The 27,198-nt window shown below is 39.5% G+C and overlaps 1 protein-coding gene across 1 annotated transcript in view; it reads left to right on the top strand.

Moving 5' to 3' along the window:
• Positions 1 to 27,198, top strand: part of STAB1 (stabilin 1) — a 2,761,215-nt gene that overhangs the window by 1,186,458 nt on the left and 1,547,559 nt on the right. Inside the window, exons 30-31 of the mRNA XM_044078505.1 lie at positions 7,052 to 7,163; positions 27,061 to 27,138. Coding sequence (XP_043934440.1) covers positions 7,052 to 7,163; positions 27,061 to 27,138 — 190 coding nt within the window. The remainder of the gene's footprint in view (positions 1 to 7,051; positions 7,164 to 27,060; positions 27,139 to 27,198) is intronic.

Raw genomic sequence — 27,198 nt, 5'->3', positions numbered from 1 at the left:
TGGTCATTTCTTCATATTCAGGGTGATCGACCAAATTGAAATTGACATCAGGGGCAGTCCATTAGGCTTAAAACTTGAGGTGAAGGAGCTGATTTGGCAGCTTAGAACTAGGGCCTATATGACACCAGGGTTGAATGATGTATGCTCTTTGGCATGTGTCTTGAAACTGAGGAGTTTAAAACGTTAACACAAGGCTAATACTCAGGTGACTAGACATATAATTTGGGGCACTCTTGGTGTTTGTTATATACACACAACCCCCCCCCCCCATACACAAGTACATGCATTTATGACATTCAACTGAAATTTATTCAGGTTGATTAGTGACATGTAACAATTTTTATGTACACAATAACAAATATTGTTTTTTGGATGTTTTAGCTTGCTTTTTCATGTATATTTATGTATTCTTTGTATATGTACATATGAATTTGAGCATTACGTCAATAGGAAAGTGTATACACATTTTTTACACAATTGTTTATACAATTTTTAGGTACATGTGTTATAGAAATGAGAATTGTATCAGGTGACATGGTGCCATATGAGGTGACTGAACATGTGACTATGAATCTGGTTTTAAATATGGCTACCATTCTTTTAACTAGGGTCTGATGAAGTTGAGTGTAAGAATACTTGACAAAAGCGCTAACCATAAAAGTTTAAGAATTACTGTTGCCTGCCTATTTTTTGTTGTTTTTCAGTAGTTTGTTTGCAGTTTGATACTATGCAGATTTCCCATTTATGTCAAGCAAAGCTCCTCATTAGCCCTCTAAGAAAAATCTCGACAATTGGATGGGAAATAGGAAATTCACCTCGTGGATCACTTCTGTGGCTCTGCTAGATAGGGGTGCAGGAAAGTAACTTTCTTGTGTGGAGAAAGCCAGGGAACTTTTTTGGCTAGGCTTATATAGGCCCCAGGGCTGATAGCCTAGTACCTACCTATGAGCCTATGAATTATTCAGATGATTTTTACTTCTGCAGAGATTGTGCATATTGACTGATATTGGTGGATTGTAATGACAGAAGTTTGAGTAGCCTTTTATAATTGAAATGTTCTGAAATAGGCAGTTTTGTCATTATTGGTTCAGAAGTTTTGTTTCATTGCTTAGTAGAAAAATATTCAAAGCTACAAATTAAAAAAAAACACTCTAACTGGTGTTGTATTGTACAAGGAATATCATTCAATACAGTCAGGAAGGTGAATCAAAGAACACACACATATATGCACGGTCCTGAAAATGTATGCAAGGGGCCTATGTTTTGAAAACAGCTCAAAGGTAAACTTAATCTGCCAATGGCCAGATGCCTTTTCTATGAATCTGGAAAGCTGTTTCAATGAATGTGAGCTTCAAGGGCAGTGAGGTTTTACTGTTGAACTGCTAAGTCTGTTTTCATTGTGACACTGTATTGTTTTGTTTAAAAATGTCTATCAGTGTTTGTGCTATAAAATTTGAAATAAAAGTCTAAGTTAAATCCAAATATCTGTTATCGTTGCAGAAGTAATGCAGAAAATAGTATGCACACTGAGATGTCTAAACAGTATTTATGGTAACTGGGGAGAAATAGCCAAATAATGAGATTGCGGTGGTGGTGGTGGGGTAATCCATTACCCTGCCTAAGAGTTCATTTGACCATGATCTAGTTCTGCATGTGTAACAGTCATTTTAATGTGAAATCTGTTTTTTCTAAACCTAGGTTTTTCCTATCAAGCTTTAGTTTACACAACAGCTTTATCCAATTTTTGTGCATTAAAGTAAGTTTTACACTATTTGTTCCTCAATATAATTAATTGCTGCCTTTTTTATACAAAAATGTTATTTTGGTTCATTATTTTCAATATTTTTATGTAATACTCACACCACCAGCTTCTATAGTCTCCGGCACAAAGTTTCTTCACCTATGATAAATTACTTATTTTTCTTGCTTTAATTCTGCAATCTCAGCCTGGATTTTCTTACATGCCTGGTTTGCAGTCATTGCCGAGATGCTTTGCCTTGCCAAATATAAATCTGCAGAATATAAGCTTAAATAAAAACTACCAGACTGAAGTTCCTCTAAATGTTTATTGCTGCTTGAAATATGCAGAAAGGCATGATCATGCACAGTGCACATACACTTGTGTACATTTGTATATGCAGCAGCACTAAGTGTATGCATGTTTGTGTACCTTTGCATACACAGCAACCCTAAGTACACATTCATTTGTGGACATTTGTATATGCAGCAGCACTAAGTGCATGCATGTTTGTGTACCTTTGCATGCACAGCAACCCTAAGTGCACATTCATTTGTGTACATCTGCATATGCAGCAGCACTAAGTGTACATTCGCATACGTGGTAGCACTAAGTGCACATAAACTTGTGTAGATAAGTCCGCATACATTTGTGTACATTTGTATACGCAGCAGCACTAAGTGTACATACACTGATGGTGTACATTTGCATATGCAGCAGGAGTAAGTGCACATACATTTGTGTACATTTGCTTGACAGCAACACTAAGTGCACATAGACTTGTGTACATAAATGCACGTATGTTTGTGTATATTTGCATATTTGCATGTCAGCAGCACTAAGTGCATGTACATAATGTGTACATAAATGCACATATGTTTGTGTATATTTGCATGACAGAAATCACTAAGTGCACATATGCTGGTGTACATTTGCATACACAACAGCACTAGCACATGTTATATTTTCTTAATGAGTTTAACTTATTTTGTTAAATGGGAAATTGAAAACATGAAGTGGTCCTTCTCTTCCCTTTTCAGCTACAAGAGCAAGGGTAAATGCAACAAATTTACATTGTGCCATTGTGTTGGCTACTGAAGATTTTTGAGATTATAAAACACTATACCTTTAAGAAGAGGCACTCCAGTCTCGGTGAGTAACATGTGCCTCTTGGGAGATGTAGTACAGGTAGCTGCAGATTCTTCTTTTCCTGAATCCTGGACTGAGAAAGGAGATTGTCAAGGCATGAAAGGAAGTTAAGACTGAAGGGAAGAACCAGGCTGAAAACTATCCCTGTAACATACAACATGGAGCTGCAAGTTACACTGCTTGTGTTAAAGATTAAATATATGTTTTCTGTGGGATTTAGGGAAAACCGACACAAACTCTAAGTACTGTTGGATTATGCCAGAAATACTGAAACTATGTATGTTAAACAAAATCCACCAAGTAGTCAGGGAAGGGAAAAGTAAATGCTGAAAACTGAACACATGAAAGAGTCCTAAAGTCAGTAGAGCAGTCCCATTATATTGGTCCCCAAGCCTGATCAGTCCATACAATTTTGCAGTGACTTTAGAAAGTTAAAATGCTTCTATAAAATTGATTCATATTCCATGCCTTGAGTTAAAAATTAATTGAAAATTGGCTAAGGCTGCATTTTTGTCCAGTAAAGGCTATTGGCAAATTCCAGTAGTCCCACAAGCTAAGAAAAAGACAGCATTCTGTACATCTTATAGGTAGGTACCAGGCTATCAGCTCTAGGGCCTATACAAGCCCAGCTATAATGATTCCCTGGCCATTGTTTCCCACAAATATTTACTTTCCTGGACCCCTGTCTAGCAGGGCTACTGATGTGATCCCCAGGGTGAATTTCCTATCTCCCATCCAATCGTCAAGGTTCCTCTTGAAAAGGACCATTGAGGCGCTCTGCCTGAGATGTATGGGCAGCCTATTCCAGAGTATGGGGAGTCTCTGGGTCAGGAACCTATACCTCCAGCATGTTCTGTTCATTGTGATGACAAGGTTAAGATCCCAAGAGCGTGTGGCTTGGAGGGTTTGGGGTTTCTTTAAGTGTAGCATATCCAGCAACTCTGGATTTGACATGGCCTTGTATGTTAGGCAGAGATCGCCTCTGAGTAGGCGATATGTGACAGAGTATAGCTGAAGTTTCTTTAGACGGTCAGCATAAGCCATCTGCTTTAGGCCTGATGAACTTGTCTCCTAAAAAATCCTGTTCTTTGTTCTTTGTAAAGTGAGTACTCACAATATTGCAGAGTTTGAGAGACAAGATTTTAAAGCCCTGTACCACGTATGCCACAGCCTACCTGGATGATGTGGTCTTGTTTCCTGAAAATTGGGAAGACATTGACCTACATTTCTAATTGTTTTAAAATCCTTACACCCAAAGAGATTGGCAGTAAACCTACCAACATGCAAGTTAGACACAGCAGAAACAATCAATTTTGGCAGAGTGATAGTGAAATTACAAGTTGAAAAAGTGAACACGTTTCTAAACTGACCTGTGTGCCAACTAGAAAATAAAGCTGGTTAAGGCCTTTGTTGTTTAGTGATCTATTATCATAAGTTCTTCCTGGATTTTGCTACCATTTCCTTCCCTTAGACTGACCTAACCAAAAGTCAGGCTCCAGTGAAAATGCAATGGATGTTTGAAGCTGAACAAGCCTTTAGGAAATTGAAAAGTCTACTTAGTTCAGAAACTATTCTGATAGCCCCTGACTTCTCCAAACATTTCCTGGTACACACCACTACTTCTAATGTAGGCATTACTGGATTTTCTCAGGTTGTAGTGGGGAGGAATGTCCCATCTTTCACATTAGCTTGAAAACTCATTGGTGCAGACAAATGATAATCAGCAACAGAAAGGGAGTCTCTGGCAATCTATTGGGTCCTTATTCACCCTCAAATACTATTAGCTTTCAAGCTTTCATGACTTAGATGGATAAAGTCTTGACTAGGGCCCAGGCAACCTAAGTTTGATTTAGTGTCTCAGGTGTCTGATGTAGCCATCTGGGGAAAATGGAAGAGAGTGGCTATTGTCAGCAAAGTCATCCTTGGAGGAGAAAGGTGAATCTGGCCTAACATATGGTTGACACCTTGCAGGAACATTAGACATTACACGCATGGAGCATGAGCCTGTGAGTATATGCAGTCACTCTGCATTTGCAGATGTACATATCTGCATGAACACGCAGATGTAGGACCCCTGCAGCAGGCAGCAATATTGGAGCTTGGAGGTCATCTCAAGGGATCAGAGTGCTCTGCTAGGGCAGGGGTACACTGGTCCACAGAACCTGCAAACTGGACAATTCTCTAATACACAACTTTCAGTGCTGGGGAATGAATTGGATGATTGAGCTACCAGAACAGTAACAAATGTGCCCTAGGGTGTTCCTAGCCCAGGGATACCTGGCTGTTCCCCCATGAAATGAAGGGGATGATTGGGTACACATGTAGGAGCCATTGGACCAGTCTTTCACATGAAATAGGAACAGACTTTGCACTCATTACTGACTATGCCCTACATCAGTTACATCATAGACAGAAAGATAGGTTTTCCAAACTGTTTCACTGAGTATTAACCACAACCATATTAATGCAGATGGGCTGTCCCAGGCATACAGCCATCCATTGGGTATCAAATTGATGGTTCCATGCCAAGAGAGTCATGTGATGTACTGGTATCTTCCGAGGTTGTTGAGCTTAAGGAGCGTTATACCTTTAAGAGCAGGCAGGCCAGTCTGAAGAAGGAACAGGCACCTTTCAACTGACAGTGAAGTAGGTAGAGGCAGATCCCTGTTTTCCTCAATCCTGGGTCTAGAAAGGAGTGTGTCAAAAGACACCAGGGAAGTTAAGTGTGAAGGGAAGAACCGGTATAACATTTTGAGATGAAATTACCTGCTTGTGCTTATGCTAAATAATTAAATTTATCTTGCCTTTGTGATCAAGAGAAAACTGAAGCATATTATCAGTACTTTTGGATTATAGCAAAAATACTGAAACTATGTGTACTAAACAAAATCTACAGAGTGTAAAACAGAGGATGTGAAAATCCGCTTGTATTATGCATTAAGACTACATTTTCTATTTTTTTTTCCAAACTGTGCTGTATTAATCCCTGTAAATAAACTTTGTATATACTGCAGGCGGGGGTCTAGAGAATGTTTTTGTGGTTGAGACTGGGACATAATTAGGGTGGCTGCCCTGGGTGTGACCTAATCAGCGACATGGAAGTGGAGTACCAGCAAAGCATTGTTGGTTTTCAGTAAGGAATACAATTCAACATTCTATTAAAACAATTGTATGGATGTTTACATGAACTGAACTAATGAATGAATGATGTAATAAATCAATGTTTTTTTATTTTATTTTATTTTTAACTTTGGGGAGAGGAACATTTTTTGCTCCTCAGGTTTATTTCAAAGTTTCAAGGGGTGCCAGTCTCAGGGACTGTTTAGGGCACCAGTTTAGCTAATGACTGCTCCGGGTTAGAATATACATTTCTGGAAGGTGAAAGAAAACTGGATTACCCTAACAGAACCACAGAGAGAGAGTAAAAACATGCAATCTCCACACAGATGGTGACCACTGGTGAAGAATGAATCCCAGAACCTGGAGATTAGCAGTAAAACTTGAACCATTCAGCCACTTTCCTGCAGTTCAAAAAATACACCTTAATGTTCATAGGTCATTCCCTGCCCTAAAGTCAAATACACACTTATGAAGAAAGAACCCTTGTGTCGCACTACACTACAAACATAGCACTGAAAGAGAGCAGCCCAGCAGGTGGGCTGGTGTACCCAACTTCTTCTGTCTGAAGTAGCATTTGATTATACACTCTAACTGAAATGTTTACTCTCTTTAAAATACCGTGTGATCTGCACTGCACAAGGAGTCATTAATGATGAATATTAAAACAGTACAGTATGTTACATACCTCTTCATGGTTGAGTTTGCTGTATTTACTGTAAAAATTACCATTTTTTTAAAGCAATCACTGAAAAAAAGCAAGCAGTGTGTATATTCAGACAGCACAGTGTGTCTGTCCAGTACCTCAGACAGGGTGCCAACATGTAGTCATTTCCTATCATCACAGGTAGGCTGTCACACATCTCAAGGGTTGAATGATTGCTTCTGAGTTTTCTTGCAGGTATATGGGAGAACCTCTAGCATGTGGGTTGCACTGGTATATTCAGAATGTCTTATTGTGTGAACATGGTATAAATGCACTATAACTGTCTGTTGCTATGATGGGGGCCTATATTTAATAATTCACTCATGTAACTTTTCCCAAAGGGCGCACTTTTTGCAAAATGCCTTCACAGTTGAACAACTGAAGCAATATGGAGGCCAAGAACTGCCAACACTGAATCCTTCTACAAAATGGCAGATCAGCAATAACAATGGGGTAAGGAATACCTTTTGATAATTTAAGGAAATGTGTTTCCAGCAGGATTTGAATTTAAATCTTGCTACACTCTTCACAGCATGCTATAGCATGGATTATGAAAAAAAAAAGTTAATTATACAGTAACTGATAGTGCTTGAATAGTCAGCAGTGAAGAGCAAGCCACTTCGGCCTTACTGAGTGTGCCGGCTTTCTGCAGAACTTCTAATAGAGAGATGAGATCATCAGAAACACGGTAACAATGAAGTGACAGAATAACTTCCTTCCATTATATGTTTTGTTTTAAAATTTCTTATTAAAATTCCTGGTGAATCAACTTCCAAGCCTTCAAGGAGACAAAGTAAAATATCTGTTGTATTAGAGGCAAGAGAATTAGCTTGCCATTTAAGGCTAAAAACAGATATGTCACCTGGTTTAAATAATCAGATTTCAGTTAGTAGTATTTTAAAATTGAGAAGGACTGGATTCTAGAATATTAATTTTTAATTCATTAATTTGTATTTGTGTATAACCAAATAAAACTATAATTCACCTGGCTGTGAACAATCCTTGGGCTGGATTTATCTGCACATCTGTTTGTCATGAATCAATTCTATCTGTGCTGGTTGCTTCTTCTTGATGGCTTGAAAGCTGAAGCACTAGAGACTTTTAATCATTTTAATAAAAGCTGAGTTTTTTATATTGCATCTTTATCATGGATTCTGTTTTACTCGCCTTGTACAAACCATCAGAAACAGCATGGTCTCTTTACAATCCTTTTCATTCTGTTCATCTTATCTGACTGATGGGTCTTCGGATCACTTGTCAGATGTGAGCTAGCAAAACTCGTGCTCTATCCTCAAGCTCCTCTAATGTTTCCCTTCCGACAATGCACCTGTAATCTGTAGATAATCTCTCTCTGGTCTCGTTTGTCACCTCAGCATATGGATGTAATCCATTTAGCTGGCCTTTATTGCATACCAATAGTAGATCGCCTCAGCTTAAAGACTTCATCATTTGGCCTGTTACTGTGTGTGTATGTTACGAGTTACTTGAGCTAGCATTCGGGTGTATCTTTGCAGTATAATTGTGTGTTTCTTGTTGTTGTTGCTTTCTCATGTTTCAGTAACAATGTAAGATACAGAAAAAGTAAAATAAGGTAAAAAACTTTAAGCAGTGCTGTAAACGTGGCCACAAAATGCCTTCACAAGGTAGCCATGATCTTTGTCCCTGCTCTTTGGGATTGGATCATTTGTCTGTTGAATGTAATGTTTGCAAATCCTTTGGCCAAAGGGCTGTATCAGATCAGTACAACACAACTGATTATCAAAGAGCTTCTACCACCTGATCTTGAGGCATATAACCCCAAAACGTCAGTGGATAGATTTAAACCCCTAAAAATGTGAGAAAAGGATTGAAAGACTTGAGGGGAAAAAGCAGATGATAAGGCCTTGGCATTGGCTCTGAACATGCCAGAAAGACTCTCCACCCAGGTTAGACTCAGTGCATTCTGGTCTGGTTTCAACTTCCTTGGAGATGATAACAATGAAGACTCAGAAGGAAGCAGAATGTAAGGAAATATGGCTGTTGTTGGTGGGTCTTGATGCAGACAAAGCATTCAGCAGAGTAAGCTGGAATTTAATGAGTAGGTCAGTTGAAGCATTTGCATTCCCTGATACAATAATAAGGTTAATTAAGAGAATGTACGAAGGATGTGATGCAGTAATTAAAGCAGCACGGTTCCACTCCTACAAGTCGTTGTGTTTGAATGGGGGAACCAGGCAGGGTTGTCCTCTCCCCCTTTACTTTATATTTATAGCCCATGGAAAAGAAAATAAGGGACTCAGATATCCAAGAATATAGCTGGTATGGTAAGCAAGAAAAGTTGGCTTTATTCAGAGATTATATCATTTTGTATCTGATAAATCCAGAAAAAGAAATGTTGGTGTTGTGGACCATTTTTGGACAGTTTCAGACCTTTTCAAGAAATAAAATTAATGAAGATAAAACAAAGGCCATAGCCATAAATTATGTACCCACACACAAATTGGTTCAGCAAGGATCATATTTATTGAGACATGATTAAGTATTTAAGAGTAGAGATTTAAAAGACTTCTGTTATGGCAGCTAAGGATATGAGGAAAGAGACTAAACAAAAGATAACACAAAAACTGTGAAACTGGAAGTTCTCATTTATGAATGTGGATAGTATGATAAAAGCACTGAAAATATTTTTATTCTTTTTAGTTTTTATATCCAGGTCAGACATATTTTTATCAATTAGAGGAGAATTTGTGGACAATAATAAAGAGTTAAATGATTTTATCCATGAAGGGAAGACAGCAAAGATTAAGTGGGATAAACTAATTATCCCAATAGAACAAGGTAGTTTAGGATTACCTGATTCAAAGGAATATTTTAAAACTAAGCAGTTAAGGGTCCCATACATAACAGAATGAGAAGGTTATCATTCAAAGTGGAAAGGGATGATGATAAAGCAGGGGGTAATTAAAGAAATGAAGAGAGAGTGGTATTTGCGGATGCAGATCCTTAAGGAGAATACCAACAACCATACAGAGTACAGTGGCGGATCCAGGAATTTGCAAAGGGGGGGGCGCAGTCAGGTTAGTTGACTACTGGTTGAAAGCGGGACACTAGGTTTGGTGGTTGTGAAAAGATTACCTTAAGAAGCTCTGACATCCTGTGTGGAAAGACATCTAATATAATCATCCAGAGAATAGGACATTATCCTATACTTTGGCACTGCTCTCACCCACAAAGACTTACCATCAGAGACTGAACCTTCCCCGTGTTTTATGGCCTTTCTGAAAAATTTGAAGAGAGACTCTTGATTTAGTTCTTGCTTGGCTCCTGAAGACATGGCAGCACTTTTTCCTGATATACTGCAGCTCATGTCAATACAAGAACTAACTGCTTCTGTATCTAATGTACATAATAGAACAATGTCAAGTACTACTGACTTAGGCAATGGCCACAACAGCACGTTGTCATTATGCTGAAGAACACATGCAAAACACTTCACAAATTATCTGTTCTCTGCTTTGCCATGTTGTCATTACTTTACAACCTTGTTTGTCTGTGGATGGTTTGGAAACAAACTAGAGAGGCACGATTGCATTGCTTGGAACATATGCTGAGGAGGGATGCTGTATATATTGGGAGAAGGATGCCAAGGATGGAGCTGCCAGGTAAGAGGAAAAAAGGAAGGCCTAAGATAAGGTTTACGGATGTGATGAGATGAGACAGGACATGCAGGTGGTTGGTATAACACAAAGATGCAGAGGACAGGAAGAAATGGAAACAGATGATCTGCTGTGGCGACCCCTAACGAAAAAAGTTTAGTTAGTGAATACAAAGCACGCAAGATAACATTCAAAAGCAAATAGTTCTGGTATTCTGGTGTAATCCACCATAAAAGCACTGGCACTGGATTGTATGCCTCTGAGAAGCTTTGAATAGGAGATTACCACAAGATAAGTGAGCAAGGCTGGTACATGCTATCACTACCATGAAAGCCAGACTGAGCCATGCACAGAACCTTGTGGATACACAGATGGACTAACTAGGAGGTGAAGATAATAGTCTCATCTTATAGCCCAATATTCACTTTCAAAGTAGCAAAAGAACCACAGCATGGTTGTCAGACAGCCTCAACAGTTTGATCAAGAGAGTTACTGACTGACAATTTTGCATACCTTTGAGAAGTCAAGGTGAAAAAGAACCAACAGCACCACTTAGATATTCAATTCATATGTAAATCCATCCCTTACAAGAGGATTAACAAAACCCACATGCACTAAACATGCTTACCAAAGTTACTAGAGTAGCACTCTGGTGCTTGTTTTGCTCTTTATCATTTTTGTCATTACACAGAATACGAGGCTGCAAAATCTTTATGTGTCTTCAAGATAAGCAGGCCTGTCACACAACTTTGTAAGCCATTCACAGTAAATTCAGAAAAGCAACCCAGGATTTCCCTCATAATGCTTTATAATCAGGTGTCAAAGTCATGGCCTCAAGCTAAATGCCAAAAATGCATAGTCATCCCATTTGGGAAAAACAAAACACCCATGAATTACCACATAGGTGGCAGCCCCCTTAATACAGAAGAGGTAATAAGAGATCTGGTGACCCAGGTAGACAGTAATCTCTCCTTTGACAATCATATTGCCATAGTAGTTAGAAAATCCTTCTATGTAGCCCATCTAATTATTAAAGGATTCGCATCTAGAAATAAAGAGGTTATAGTGCCCCTCTACTCGTCACTCAGATCCATCATAGTGTACAATGCCCCATTTGGGATGTACCTCACAAGACACTTCCAACAGCCGGAAAGACCACAGAAGTACCTCACCAAGAGGATTACTGTCCTCAAACATATGTCCTATGCAGCCCGACTGGAAAAACTCTGGCTGTACTCAGTGGCATATCACTTACTCAGAGGTGATCTCTGCCTGACTTACAAAGCCATGTCCAACTCAATTGATGGACATGCTCCACCTAAAGAAATCCAAGTCACTGTGAGCCACTTGCTCTAGTGAGCTAAACCTCACCACAACAATAAATAGAACATGCTGGAGGGATAGATTCCTGTCACAGAGACTCCCCATGCGTTGGAACAAAATTCCTAACTACATTAGGCAGAGTGCCTCACTAACACTCTTCAAGAGAAACCTTGACGAGTGGCTGGGTAACAGAAAATACACCCCCTGGGATCACTTCATTGGCTCTTCTTGACAGAGGCTCAGTTAATTAATCAATGGGGCAGCGAAAGCTGACACACACTGGCTAGGCTTATAAATGCCCTCAGGCAGATAGGTTCATCACAGACTGCAGATTTGAACACAAGGGATGAAATGAAGGAGATAAAACATAAAAAACAGCAGAGTTTTCAACCACAGGTGCATTATTCTCTGGACTGACTTACAAAGCAGTCATTACCCTGGTACATCAGGTTCCTTATATAGGGATTCTGCTCTAAGCTAACTAATTTTATGCCTCAGGTCTATTTACTTTTATTACAAGCTCTGGCAGATGCCATTGCTGCATAAGTAAAAGACATTACACCATAATGCCAGCTGCAATAGAGGTTTTGCACATTTGCTTCATTAGTTCCACTGTAAATTTAGCCAGTCTATCATTATAGCACAACTCTCTAAATCCCACCATGTTTCCACACTAACTGCAGTAAACATTATTTTTAACTTGAAAAGGTCTTAGTTTTGCAGTTCCTGTGACAGTTCTTGGGATATATTATTCCAGATGCAGTGTAATCATGTATTGATGCCAAGTAAATTATGTCATGCACAACAGAACTATTAAATTCATATATTTGAAAAGCATATTCTAGGATCTCCCACTGCAATGGGCTATTACTTTCTCACATTACATGTGCCCCAACCCCCAAATAGCCAGTAACTCATCAGCTGAGAACGCGATTGTATTTACACACATCAAAACACAATGCCGAATAAGTACATCATTTAACTTCCAGAAGGCTTTCAACTCATTGTATCACCTTCCCAAAAATACTGCAGTGTACACCCAAATATAATCTGAGAACTATATATGACACTCAGAAACAATTTTACTCTAAATATATATGGATAACAGTAGTAGGCAATTTCCTGCGGTATCTTTATTGTTTACTAAACAGTTGATTATAATAAATTCCATTTTTTTAACATTCCCCAGGCTAAGAGTATGGTGTGCAGAGAGTACTGTTCCAACCTGGGTGGCAAGCTAAAATAAATAAAAATATTTCAGTGTCACAGAAAATCACACCTCTTTATGTACATTAAACTGACTAGCAAACAGGAAAAACAATAATAAAGTAAACCAGATAATTAAGCATTACTTTACTTAAGGGTTTACAATAAAACATGGCCTGTAGGGACATGCACAGTTTAACGGACTTAATATTAGCATACAGAACAGTAACCCATAGCAGGTGTTACACATGCAGAGTTAACAGCAAGTCTTGAAATGCTTGTGTAATCGTGTTTCACTTCATTCGGTCTTATAACTCTCTGTATGCAACACCAGCTTACAGAGGCAAAGAAAGTCCATCACTACCGCAAGAAAATCATCTAGAGTAACTGTGTGGGTAAGTATGAAATCCTAAATGATTGTATTGTCTGTAGAAAGAGCTGGTGTATTTTATCTCTAGATCCAGCTCAGCATATTCACATGCACGAGTAACTGCCAAATTGTGCTGCGTTTTGAAACACTGCTTTCACTAAGCTCATGAAATAACGCCACAACACATGTACCCCCCCCCCCCCCAGAATCACAGCGGGAGAACCCATTATGCTAACAGCTTATGCTTTTACTGCACATGGCTATGACTGCAGTTTTTTTATTAACAGAAACAAAAACTAGTGAAGCTCTCAGGAAGAGGTATCCCACGAATATCTGCATAACAATGGAGTGTAACCTAACATCTTTACCCCTGCTTCTTTTAAGTAGATGGCAACCAGATTGTACATGGCTAAACTGATGAACAATAATATTTTAAATATGAATCTTGCCACAATAAACAGCCAGTCCAAATCCTGTTGAGTAATATGACAGTGTCTAGAAGATCAGTCACAATCCTTTATGAAGGATTCTGGAATCCAAGATTCATTTAAATTACAGTTAAAAACCAGAAGTCTGACAATTGGCTTATAAGCTTTTTATAAGTGATCACAGCTGCTTGTAAATGCCAAACTATTTTTTTTAATGGTACAGTAGCCACTACCAGATGGCACCTGGAGCAGGCACCCCCTTTGTACAGCACTGGGTAGTTAAGCAATCTGGAGGGAGATACACCTCACACAATCATTAGACAACATAGTCATTGATAAAATCAATGGAACAACTGTATTCTACAAAGGAGATCTGGAGACAGGCTGCATCAGCCTCACGTCCACTCCAGCAGTAAGTCCATAACTGCTTTCTGTACACACATGCATAATCTTTCTGTGTACCATTTAACAGATGATGCAAGGAATATGAAGTGTACACACACACACACACACACACACACACACACACACACACACACACACACACACACACACACACACACACACACACACACACACCACACACACAAACATACACACAAAATATGATGCAGTATGATGCAATAAAAAATAGTTCACTGTTTTTTTTTTGATTTTCAACTTAATCCAGTTTAGGGTCAACCATAGGATTTCCTGGCATTTAATTTGCACAAGGCAGGCATACTAATCCTGGAAACAATACATACAAATTACAGAATGCAAGCACACACTTACATAGTGTACAGAGTTACAGGAAACTTGAAAGATTATTAGCTCACTTACAGCACGTCTTTTGAGATACTGGACGACACTGAAGCACCCAGTCAAAACCCATATGAACGTTGGTGAGACATGCAGGCTCTGCACTGAAAGACAGCCCAGTTAATAACTGGAGAATCGAGTGCTATGTGGCAGCAACATGTAAACTTTCAGTGATGACATAACAGTTACCAACAAGAGAACAGAGCATGACAAAGATATAAAAAGTGTATCTGAAAAACAGAAATAATTTGGTCTACCACTGAATAGAGAGAAATATGAGTCTGACAAGAACAAACCTCAACAAAGTCAAAGCACTATATGATCCCTTTAAAATGTCAAGAGCATTATGAGTTTGAAAGACATGACAAACTATAGTGCAGTCTTCAAAGACTTTAGCATACTGAGTACCCCACTAAGAGAATTAAAGACTGTATGTGACTGGACAAAGACATCAAAAATATCTACATAAACTGAAAAAGAGCCCAAGTGTAGATAAATAATTACTTCATTAATTAATTAAATTCATTCTTCATTGCCTATTTTCACCATTTCTGAATGATAGGCAGAATAGGTGCACAGGTATACTAGTATCAAGTGTCTACCTCCCACGCATAAGATGCAGGATTTGATTCAAAGTTTGGGGCTAGAACTAGGGTTGCCACCTTTTCAAATGCCCAAAGTGAGACATTTTTGGTACAAATGTCAGATTGTGCAGGGCAAAACATACCCACGGCCAATACCAAGGACAGAACTTCACATTTTTTCCTAAAATAAAAGCTTATTTTTGTAGCATTTTAGTTCCTTATTCTGTTTCGTATAACATTTAGGTGTTTCGGATACAGAATAACTGTTTTATGCAACTATTATATAAAATATAGGAAATAATTTAGTCATAAATTCTCAGGACATTTGCCATTTTTTCAATTTTTTTGCAGGACACAACTGCCCAAAGAGGGACTGTCCCTTGCAAAGTGGGACAGGCGGTAACCTTATCTAGAACATTTTATGAACCAAACTATAAATCTGTCTTGTGTTCACCAAAATTCAACTGAAAGTTATTCACTCTGCAAAGTAATATTTAAAAACTCTTACATCCACGGCTTCTATCTCCATTGGGTGGTACAAGAAAGTGTCTTGTGTGAAATAAATCCCTTAAAGTAGCATACCTCTAAAAATACACATGGCAGCAGAAAAACAGTGAGTATACACCTACACAAACCAATATTAGCATTATTAAAAGATACGCACGTCATAAGCAACTAATATCACGGGAAATGAATGCGTAAGAGGAGGCATCCCTAACTTTCAGCTTTTGCATCAATCCTGGAAAGTTGACTTCTCGAACGCTTTAAAGTGACACTACTAACAGTGTGTTTATTTAGTTCTGATTTCTTTCTGACGGATTTGCAGATCAGCGGGAAATTCCAGCTAATCTGTGCGAAAATTAAGCAGTCCTTTACTAAAACAAACAAAAAGATCTCGCTCCTTTCCATCATTAATTGACCTACTAACAGTTAAGCATATTTGCTGTCCAATCAGAGCTACACAGGTGATCAGCTATTCTTATCCTTAACATCTAGTCACCACGAAGTTTCTTACTTATAATGAGAAACGGAAGAACAGATTCCACTTTCAGTGAAAATAAAGCTCTGACAATATAATAGGACACCAGTCTATTGCAGGATGCACACATACATCGGTTTAGAAAAAAATACACACCGGAGACTAATAAATGCTTGCCGATGTTTGTAACTTTCTTACAGCACTGGGCTTATTACAAATTTTCTTTGGCGCCGAGCATATGCTTCAATAAATATAAAAAAAAAAAACTAGCACATTACCTCAGCACAGCAGATAGTTGTTTCCTGGTACTTAGTTTAAAACTAGACTCTCTGGTAGTGATACAATCACAGCTGACCAACATTACTCGCCTAAACCACAACAGAAATGCAATTGGAGGAGGATTGTTATAAAAACAATCATCTGACTGCAACCTCCAATCATATTTCCATTGTGTGTTAGCCGCGTTTCATGACAAGATGACATCACAGGATTGTGCGGTTTTTCTGGAAAAAAAAAGTTTTAAAATGGGCCGGCGCACGCCCCTGCACCCAGGCCTAAATCCGCCACTGGTATTCTATTCATAAATTAGCAGAAAGTATTCTAAGAACAAAGCCAACACAGGAATGGAGAAAGGAAATTTTGCCAATAGAGATAACTACAAGTTGGGGTTCAGAAAAGAGGCAAGAGGGGGCTGTAAGTTACTGGAGAAAACTGGCAAAGGAACCAATGTATAGGTGCCAAGTAGCCAAATGGAATGCAGACTAGAGACTGCCCTCACTACCAGGGACTGATGATATGGTACTTACGTATTATCGCAACCAGATTTTCGTAGTTGTGAAACTCACATACTAGAAAAGATGACAAGTAACTGAAAAATTCTGCTTCTTGTTTTGCGTGCGTTTCTCTCACATGAATTCATCACATGGCTGCTGTCTTAAAATGAAATGAATTCCAGTGTGAGGAAACAACAATAAGAATAAAAAAAAACACAGACAGGAATCATGGTTTTGGTAAACGTAAACTTTGACAAGTTGTTGATAAAAGAAAAAAGAACCCTTCACAAAAGTTCAATGAGTACCGATGATATTAGAGTATTGGCAAAGAGAAAGGGATAGGGGAGTCCTAAGTGAAAGACCTGCTCTAACAGAGTCAAGTTGAATCTAGGACAGAAGCCACTGTAAAAGGGGGATAAATACTATTACATATAAAATATTGCATGATAAGTATAAAAATCAATCACAGGAGTTTGGAAAAGAATGAAAAGAGAGACTGGAAAAGCAATTTACACAGGAAAAATGGGAGAGCATAGGTTGGTTCCAAGTATGCAACAAAGTCCAGAACATTCAGGATTTTTGTTTGGAAATGTTTGTGTAGGTGTTTTTATACCCCAAGTAGACTTCACAAAGAATTTTTCCTCAAGAGGAGAGCAAATGCTGGAGGTCCAATGGGAAGAAATCGGTAACTGGGAACAATTTGTTTGAGAATTTAATGAGCTGACAGATTTTACAATTCCCCTGCAGAATACTCTGTTATAAATATTAGGTCAGCAAATGGCTGCAACTAAAGAAATGGTTGTTTTCAGCTGCGACACAGAATCCGAATTGTCTAGGCATAGTAAGGCAAGTTTATTTTTACTGGCTGCCAAAAAAATACTAACAAATGGAAATCAAAATCTAAACCAACTGTATTTAAAGTATTGCAGATTTAAAAAAAAAGAACTGGAAATGGGATCTTTAGAAAAGGGAAGTAGCAAATTGTATAGAAATAAATGGAATCTGAGGGAAGGGAACAATGCATGCAGAATATTCAGGAAGAGGGGTGAGGTTTAACGAGTGGAAGGAATTGAGGAATTCATGTAATGTTGGTCTAAATGAGAGCTGTTTTAAAGAAACAGAACAGTTGTGTAATTTATAGTGTATGTAAATGAAAAAAAAGTTAGTATTCTAATTTTCTTTTCTGGTAATGTATGTGTGTCTGTGCCTTAAGTGGTCACTGTATATGTGTGTCTGTGCCTTAAGTGGTAATTAGCGATAACAAATACAGCGACCATCACTGTACTGCCCTTAAGGCTTTGAATTGGCTCGAGCTGCCTCACCACTTAGATTGCAAATAGCTTATTTCCCTACACAACCATATTCACAAAGCCAATGACTGCCTGCTTTTACTCCTGTTCTCCATTCCTATCAACCTAATAGACTATTTTGGTCTAAGAAGTGACATCTTCTCAACATATATGAACCCCACAAATCCTCTAGCCAAAGTCTCTACTCATACTCAGTCACCACAAATGTAATTCTGTCCTTCTGCAGATTATATCTGCCTCTAATCTCTCCATCTTCAAATAACTACTAAAAGGCTACCTAAATAAAACCTGTCTCTGCTCCTGCACTAGCCCAGGCTGGACTAGTCCCTCCCTCCTTTCATCACCAGCTTACTTTGACTAGGTTCAGACACAAGGAATTATTAAAATATATTTCTTAAACAAAAAACAAATATATATTTTGCCTAGGCTATATTGTCTATTCATCTGTATTCCAAAGAGTGTGTCTAATGTCATGTCCTTGAACTGCAGCTTGTGACTATTTTATCTATCGACAGCGTTCTTTTTCGTCTTATTATCGCTGTCCGTATATTTGCATTTTGTATGTATATGGTCACACTGGATGAATTGAAGCTGAATTTTTACTTAGTTAATATTTCATTCTTCTCTATTGTGTCAGCGTGGAGCTTTTCTCCCAAGGCCTTTACTGAAAACAGGATATTATCCTAGTCGGACTTTCCCAGTAAACAAATGCCAAATAAAATAAATAAATAAATAAGACTATTTCATAATAGAGTTTGTAGTCATCCATAATTGATTCTACCCCCAACACCTTAAAACTGAATCATCCATTATGTCGGGGATAAATAAAGTACACCTCTTTTACTTGTAGGATTAGGTAAATTATTTAGATTTTTGTTTGCCATGTAGCTACCAAGCCAAAATCTCAGCTTCCACTTCTGATGCAGTAAGTTTCTATAATTCATAATTGACCTTACTAATTTAAAGAAGATTCTTATCTGTGTTTTATTGTGCAGGGCTAAAGAATGTTTGATATCTTACTAGCCTTTCCTCTTTCTCTGTAACTAAGTCTCTCATATTTTGCCAATTCTTTCCTTCTTTTACCATCAGCTGTGCTCTGGTGGCAGTTTTAATGTCATTCCACCAAAGTATTCCTATTGATTCTTTCCTTATCGAGTTATCTTCTATTATTTGTACTATAATCCCCAATTTTACATTCTCTGATCTCCATTTATAATGGCCTGACTGCCAAATGTTCTTTGACCTGGTACCCTTCCTTAGATTAAATGGAGTTTTACACTGGTGTGGTCAGAAATTAATTTGCCCATAATTCATTTCATATTTCATAGTTTCATAGGAAGTTACTAGGCTATTGGCCCTGAGGCTCTTATAACTCTAGCCAAAAGTTTATCCCATGCAAAGACAAATCAGCACCCAATGCCTCTGTCCAGCAGGGACACTGGTGGAATCCCAGGGATGTTTTTTCAGTTTTCCATCCAGTTATCAAAGTTCTGCTTAAAAAGGGGTAAATAGGTACTCTGCTTGATGTGGAAATGGAGTCTATTCCATAGACGGGGGGGGAGTCTCTGGCACACAAATCTGTCCCGCCAGCAAGTCCTATTGATGTTACAGACCAGGCTGAGGCCTCGTGTGTGGGTTACTCGAGTGGAGCTTGACTTGCGGATATGCAGCAGTCTCATCAAGGCGGTGTCCGAGATTGCCTTGTATGCCCAGACAGAGGTCACCTCTGAGGAGTCTGTATGAAACAGAGTAGAGGGATAGGGCTTTTAGCTTATCTGTGTATGGTAGATTTTTTGAGGCCTTGGATTCTCCTGGTGAGGAACCTCTGTGGTCTCTCCAGCTGCTGTATGTGCTTTGCAAGGTACATGCTGAATGGGGCCCTGCACTCAATAATAGGCCTTATAAGGGAAGAATGCAGGGATGTTATGACCTCCTTGTCACTGGATGAGATACCCTTACTTATGAGGTGGGCCATGTAGAAAGCTTTCCGTACAATGGAAGAATCATGGTAGTCAAAAGTTAGGTTGCTATCAATTTGAGTGCCCAAATCCCTCACAACTGACTGCGTGCTTAGGACATTGTTATTAATGTGATAATTTGTGGAGACATCACTCTCCCTAATGCAAAGGGGATGATGATGCTCGACAAGCCACGTTGCTTCGCTAGAGATGGCTTGCACCTGTCACCCCTGGGTTTTCGAATACTGGCTAAGGCTCTTGCCTCCCCCATAGTGCCTTTTTTTAGGCAAGGCTCAAAAGACAAACCCACCCCCATAGACAACACAAAGAAAAAAAAACTAAGGGTAATGCTGCTCAACGCCAGAAGTCTAAACCTCAAGATGAACGCACTCGAGACTCTCCTCAGTATGGAGAATATCGATATCTGTGCAGTAACAGAAACCTGGTTCAAGGCTCCTGAGAGCACCCCAGCACTACCAGGCTATACTTCATACCATGCTTTCCGGCCCCAAAACTCAGACCTAATGATAAAAGGAGGGGGAGTATCCATATTTATCAAAGATACCCACACCTCCAGGCTAGTGGCATTGCACGAAGCTTCGGAGACCATCTATGTGCAACTAACAGTGGGCAAAACTGCCTTTCAGTTTGTAGCCTGCTACAGACCACCCTCCCAAACACAGGAACCTCACTCGGCTTTCCTGAGAACACTGGAGAATATGAAGGGCTCTCCAAACACTATTATATTGGGTGACTTTAACTACCCAAACATCAATTGGGAAAACTACTCAAGCCCAAACACCCTCGCCCAACGGTTCCTAGAATTTATAAATTTACTGAATATCCTAAGTGTTTCGTGGTGAGAATTTATAAACTCAAATGCTATGGAAGAACTGGTTACCACTCCCACAAGAGGGTAAAACATACTGGATCTGTTCATCACCAACATGGGGTCTCTATGTTCCCCACCAGAGGTAAACCCCTCATTGGTAAGATCAGACCATAAACAAATCTCACTGGACATCCATATACCATCCCCACCCCTAGCCAAGGAAACCACGGTGAAGAACTTCTTAAAAGCAAACTTCACACTTCTCAAAACTGAGGTGGAATCCTTCAAAGTCCCTGGGCCAGTGGACAATACGGCCCAAAATGCAGAATCCTTTACAAAAGCATTCTATGGACACCTACAGGAATGCATGGAGCTTGCTATCCCAAATAAAACCAAGACTCACTCCTCCAAAGGCAGGAGATCTGTCTGGTGGACCCCGGCCATAAATAAGCTATACAACAGAAGGAGAAAGCTATTACATGACAGAGCAAAATCCCAAAAAGGGAAGGCATCACTGATCAGTACTAGCAAGAAACTACGATCCCTTATAAAATCTTCTAAGGCCAGCTTTGAAAGAAAAATTGCACAAGACACTAAAGATAATCACAAGGCCTTCTTTAGTTATGTCAGAAACCTGGGAGGCAACTCCCAGATATGCTCTGAGTTAGTGCAAAATGACAAAAAATTCACTGAACCCACAGACATTGCCAACATCCTGGCAGAACGGTTCAGTGCAAACTCCCCCCCCCCAAAAGAGCAAATGTCTATCCCAACAGAATGTAGCCTTCCTGAGATCACAGATGCACAGGTGAGAGTAAAGTAAAAAACACAGCATCAATGGGACCAGACGGTGTCCCGGGCTGCATCTTACATGAGCTCCAAGAAGAACTAAACTCTCATATAAAGTCACTGTTCATTCTCAGCCTTACTACAGGATATGTTCCCAAGGAATGGCGTACAGCAATAGTGGTCCCACTCCACAAAGGTGGTGCCACAACAGACCCCGGAAACTATTGCCCTATAAGCCTGACTAGCCTGGTCTGCAAAGCTATGGAATGTATCATCATGGATATCATAAACAAAGACATTGGGAACCTCCAGACACTGGATCCTACCCAATTTGGCTTTGTTAAGGGCAGATCTTGCCTCTTGAACCTGGTCGACTTCTTTGAAACAGTTACCAAAGCCATAGATGAAGGGAAGGTAGTCCACACAGCCTACCTGGACCTCACAAAGGCCTTTGACACAATACCCTACTCGGGCATCATAAATAAGCTCACCAGCTTAAATATCAACCCCTATGTCACAAGATGGGTTGCAAACTGGCTCAGGGATAGAACCCACATGGTCAGAATAGCAGGTGCCATGTCAGACTCTAAACCAGTTACAATTGGTCTCCCACAAGGCTCAGTCCTGGGGCCTCTCTTGTTCGGTATATATTTCTCCAAGGTACAGGCTAACACGGGTGGACTATGGCTGACCAAGTTCGCAGATGACTGCAAACTTGATGCTATAATCGACACTCCAACTGACACAAGCATCCTCCAAAAGGGTCTCACAGAGACGGATAACTGGTGCCAGAGCCATGGCCTAAAGCTAAATGCCAAAAAGTGCATAGTCATCCCCTTTGGAAAAAACAAAGTGCCCACAAACTACCACATAGGTGGTAATCCATTAAGTACAAAAGAAGTAATTAGGGACTTGGGGACCCAAGTAGATAACAATCTCTCCTTTGACAATCACGTTGCCAAAGTCATTAGAAAGACCTTCTATATAGCCCACCTTATCATGAAAGGGTTCACATCTAGATCAAGAGAGGTCATTGTGCCCCTCTACTCATCACTCATCAGGCCCATAATTGAATACAATGCCCCGTTTGGGATGTACCTTACCCGACACCTGCAGCAACTGGAGAGGCCCCAAAAGTAACTCACCAAGAGGATCAAGGGACTCAAACAGATGCCCTATGCAGTTCGGCTAAAGAAACTCCAGCGCTACTCAGTTGCGTACCGCCTACTCAGAGGCGATCTGTGTCTGACGTATAAAGCCATGTCCAACCCAGAATTAATGGACATGCTTCACCTCAGGAAATATAAATCCCTTAGAGCTACACGCTCCAGGGACCTGAACCTCAGCAAAGAAATAAATAGGACATGCTGGAGGGACAGATTCATATCCCAGAGGCTCCCCTCACTCTGGAACAAAATCCCAATCCATGTCAGGCAGAGCCCCTCACTGACCCTCTTCAAGAGAAATCTTGATGAATGGATGGGGGATCGTAGGTTTACCCCTGGGATCTCTTCTGTGTCGCTGCTTGACAGAGGTACAGTAAACAAACCTTAAAAGGGCTACCTTCTGTGACCTACTATGCAGAGGCACAGTCAACTAATCTAAAAGGGTAGAGAAAGCCAAACATACTCTGGCTAGGCTTGTAAATGCCCTAGAGCAGATAGCCTAGTATCAACCTATGAACCTATGATGCATTTTTTTCTATTCAGCTTGAAGCCATGTTTCTGGCACCAGTCATTTGTTTAGGTGAGACCCTCTTGCAGGATGTCCACTTCACTAGGGGAAGTGATGACAGCTCCCAGCTTGCAGTCATCTGCAAACTTGGTCAGCCATAGTCCATTGATTTTGGCCTGCACCTCAGAAAAGTATATCCCAAATAACAGAGGGCCCAAGACCAAACCCTCGGATATGCCATTCAATATGGGTCTACTGCTTCAAGTGGCTTTCCCAGTTTTGACTAGGTGGGTTCTATCAGTGAGCCAGTTAGCTACCCATCTGGTAACATACGGATTGATGCCTAGTTGAGAGAGTTTATCTATTATACCCGAGTGGGGAATAGTGTCAAAGGCTTTGACCAGGTCAATGTAGGTGGTGTGCACTGTCTTCCCCTCATCCATGGCTTTGGTGACTGTCTCAAAAAGGTCAAGCAAATTTAACAGACATGACCTCCCCTTGATGAAGCCAAACTGTGTGGGATCGAGTATTTGGAGGTTGCCAATGTTCTTGTTAATGAGGCCCATGATAATCCTTTTCATGTCCTTGCAGATCAGGGTAGTTAGGCTGATGGGTCTATAATTTCCCAGATTGGTGGATGCTCCACCTTTGTGTAAAGGGATGACAGTGGCTGTCCTCCATTCAGCTGAGACAAAGCCGGTACTCAGGCTTTGGTTGAATAGGGCGCCTAATGGTGCTGCAAGTTCCTGCCTGAGTTCATGTAGGATGCAGCCTGGGATGTTATCAGGTCCCATGGAGGCTGCATTTTTTGCCTTTGACAGAGCAGTGATGACCTGATCCCTAGATATAAGGAGAAGGGGGCAGGTACTGGGAATGTCTTGATTTACTGATGGGGGGACAGAGGGGTGAAATTTTTGCTGAATCTGTCAGCCAGCAAGTTTGCTATATCTACAGCATTTGTATATGTCGTGCCCTTGACCACCAGTTCTGAACAGATCTGGGTGCTTCCTTTGAAGTTCCAGCCATATGTGAAGAAGGCCTTATGATTGTCTCTAGTAGATGTGGCCAATTTGGACTTGAAGTTTGCTTTGGAGGATTTCACTAGTGCATTTATTTGCTTGTTTAGGCTAAGGAGAGATTGCTTCCAGTTGGGCACCTGCTCCTTCTTGGTCCTGGACAGCAATTTTTTTTTCTTTTGTTTTAGAGTTTATTTATTGCAGATATTCATCCTTGGACCAAGAAAATATCTAGTTTCCTGAATTGTTGGGAGTCATTTCTAGAGAAGGTGAACTGCATCTGCTGCACATGAACCTTCTCCCAGTATCTACCCATTTCATCTCCTTAGTCAACCTTGTAAGTTGCCCGGTATAATCTTGAGATCCTGAATGGCCCTTTTCCATATATTCCACCTGCCAACATTACAATGATTATACATTCCAAATTTGCATGAAGGGATTTATGGAGTAACCGGCCTATCCCTGCTACTCTTGTCTTACCCCTAACTACTTTGTGACCTGCATATAACTGAGTTAAGTTTTTGTGCTTTAACTTTCAAGCAATTCTGCCTTTTAATGTAGTTTCCTGTTAAAAATTCAATTTCCTTTCTTCCCACTGCAGCCTTTGATGTTTCCTGTTAATAGACTGAGAGCACCCCCTCTGCTCCCATATATATCCTGATGTGTTAGAAAATCTTGTCCAGTAGAGGTAATGATCTCCACCTAGACAGTTCCTGTTCAGGGGTTCACTGCTAGGGTAGGCGTTTAAACTCCCCTGTGTGGACTTATGAAGACTCACCTACACCTAGTAGTACAGCTTATCCTGAATGGCCTAAATTATAGCAATGACAGCATTAATTGCTTATGTCCCTTCCCACTGACCCTTTACAAAAGCAGTGAAAAACTCCATTTATCATTATATAAGTAATAAATTCACTCCGTCATCCATTCATTATAGAGATGGGAAAAACACCTTTTGATTCATGAATTTTCCAGTTTTCAGATAATTTGTAAACATTCATTGCTATAAAAAAAAATCATTATTGTCATTATATAAAAAAAAAAAAAAAAACAGATACAGACACTTCAGATGTTATAATGTGGAAAAAACATCAGAGTATTATCCCCTTACCTTGCATCTAGAACAATTGTTCTCGAAGCACGAACAGATGTAGCATTGTTACTGCATAACTCAGAATATGAGCTCCTAAGCATTTCCTACAAAGGGTATGACCTCTAGTGAAACAGAGTCATAAGAATAAAATAAAAATTGTGTGTTAAAACAATTTGTAACATTCATTAATAAATTACAGGGAACCTTATAAGACTTTTCAGCATGGTGAACATTGTAGTCCTATAAAAGTCAATGAATAATCAAAATAATCATGTTTCATGGGTCATTCTGTCCATCAAAGATGCTGCAGTGTTGTACTTCACATACTTCAGCCAGTCCTTATCCACCAGAGAGATACAAAATGGATTGATTTTTCTAAATCCTACTTACCTATGAACCTATGAACCTATAAATCATTTATTTTCTGTTGCAGTTTTTCCTAACTTTTATGTAATGGGTCAGCTTGTTTCCTCTTTAAATGCAGATGGTTTAACAGTGCTCTCCATTTTCTCCTCCAGGTTGTCTAATATTCCACTCCAGTGCTGACATTCTGTCGGACAGCTTTCTGTTTTCTTCCCAAAAAGCTGAGATGTCCAAGGAAATCTAGTAAAGCTTCTCAAACATAAGAAGCAGTTTTCCTCAGGATTTGCCATTTTAAAATTGCTCAATAATTTCTGCAACTGTGATGTAGTATTTTATGACAGAAATGCCAAATGACTAACTTACTAAAAATAAAATTGTAAAGTATAACTAGCCAATGGGATCTGAGAGAGAACTATGCCACTATCTTGTCACAGGGTTAGTAGCACCCTCCATCAAGGACAATTGTGTTTTTTTCTGTTTACTTTTAAAACATAATTTTTTTGATAACCTAATTTTTCAGTCCCTTTCCACCTATGACCAAGGTTGCAAGCCTAAAGGTAAATAAACAAAAAAGCATAGCTAAATCAACCAGCTCCCAGGGTCAGTACTATAAACCAACGCTCTACCCCCTCAGCTATTCTTGCCTGCACAGAGTTCTAAAGTGATTGTATTTTAATTTATGAAATTGGTATAGTTTCAGTCTTTGATGTTAGACAAAAGTGCTCTTCTCAAGACCTGCAGTATATCCAGAATTGTACATTACGCAGACCATATAGATTTCATGCATTGGTAGCGTATTTATATATGGTTATAAATTCTTTTTTTATTAATCCTATTACTATTACTGATACTACCGGTACTGTCTGGGCATCTTTCTTCCACATTGCACTCATTTCTGTTTGCAAATTCTGGTACTTTGTGACTTTGGGTCTGTTGGTATTTAAGACATTATAATCACTCGGTGTAGCAATTTCATTGATCAATGCTATTTCTGCATTTTTTCTTGGTCTGCTATGTCTGGTTTTCTTTCATCTCTGTAATAAGGATGATTGTCACAGAAATATGATTTGAAGAGGACTGTTATATATGCCAAAGTTAATTGCAAACATTTACTACTCATCTGACAGCATCACTTGCATTGCACACAACAACATTCGCACGCTTGCAGAAGCCCTGTGGTATTTCTTATATTCATCTGCTATTTTCTATTTTTTAGGCTGTAGCTATTCAAAATGCAAATGTGCTAACCTCGGATGTGCCAGCTGTGAACGGCATTATTCTGATTGTAAATAAGGTAAGATACTCTATGATAACATATGCAAATAAATGCATGCACACACTGCAGTGGAGCTGA

Source organism: Protopterus annectens, chromosome 7.part1 (genome assembly GCF_019279795.1).
Source record: "Protopterus annectens isolate FY-2018-M chromosome 7.part1, PAN1.0, whole genome shotgun sequence".
NCBI lineage: Eukaryota > Metazoa > Chordata > Ceratodontiformes > Protopteridae > Protopterus > Protopterus annectens.
The sequence above is the reverse complement of the archived record's forward strand: the minus strand, read 5'-3'. Positions and strand labels throughout refer to the sequence as shown.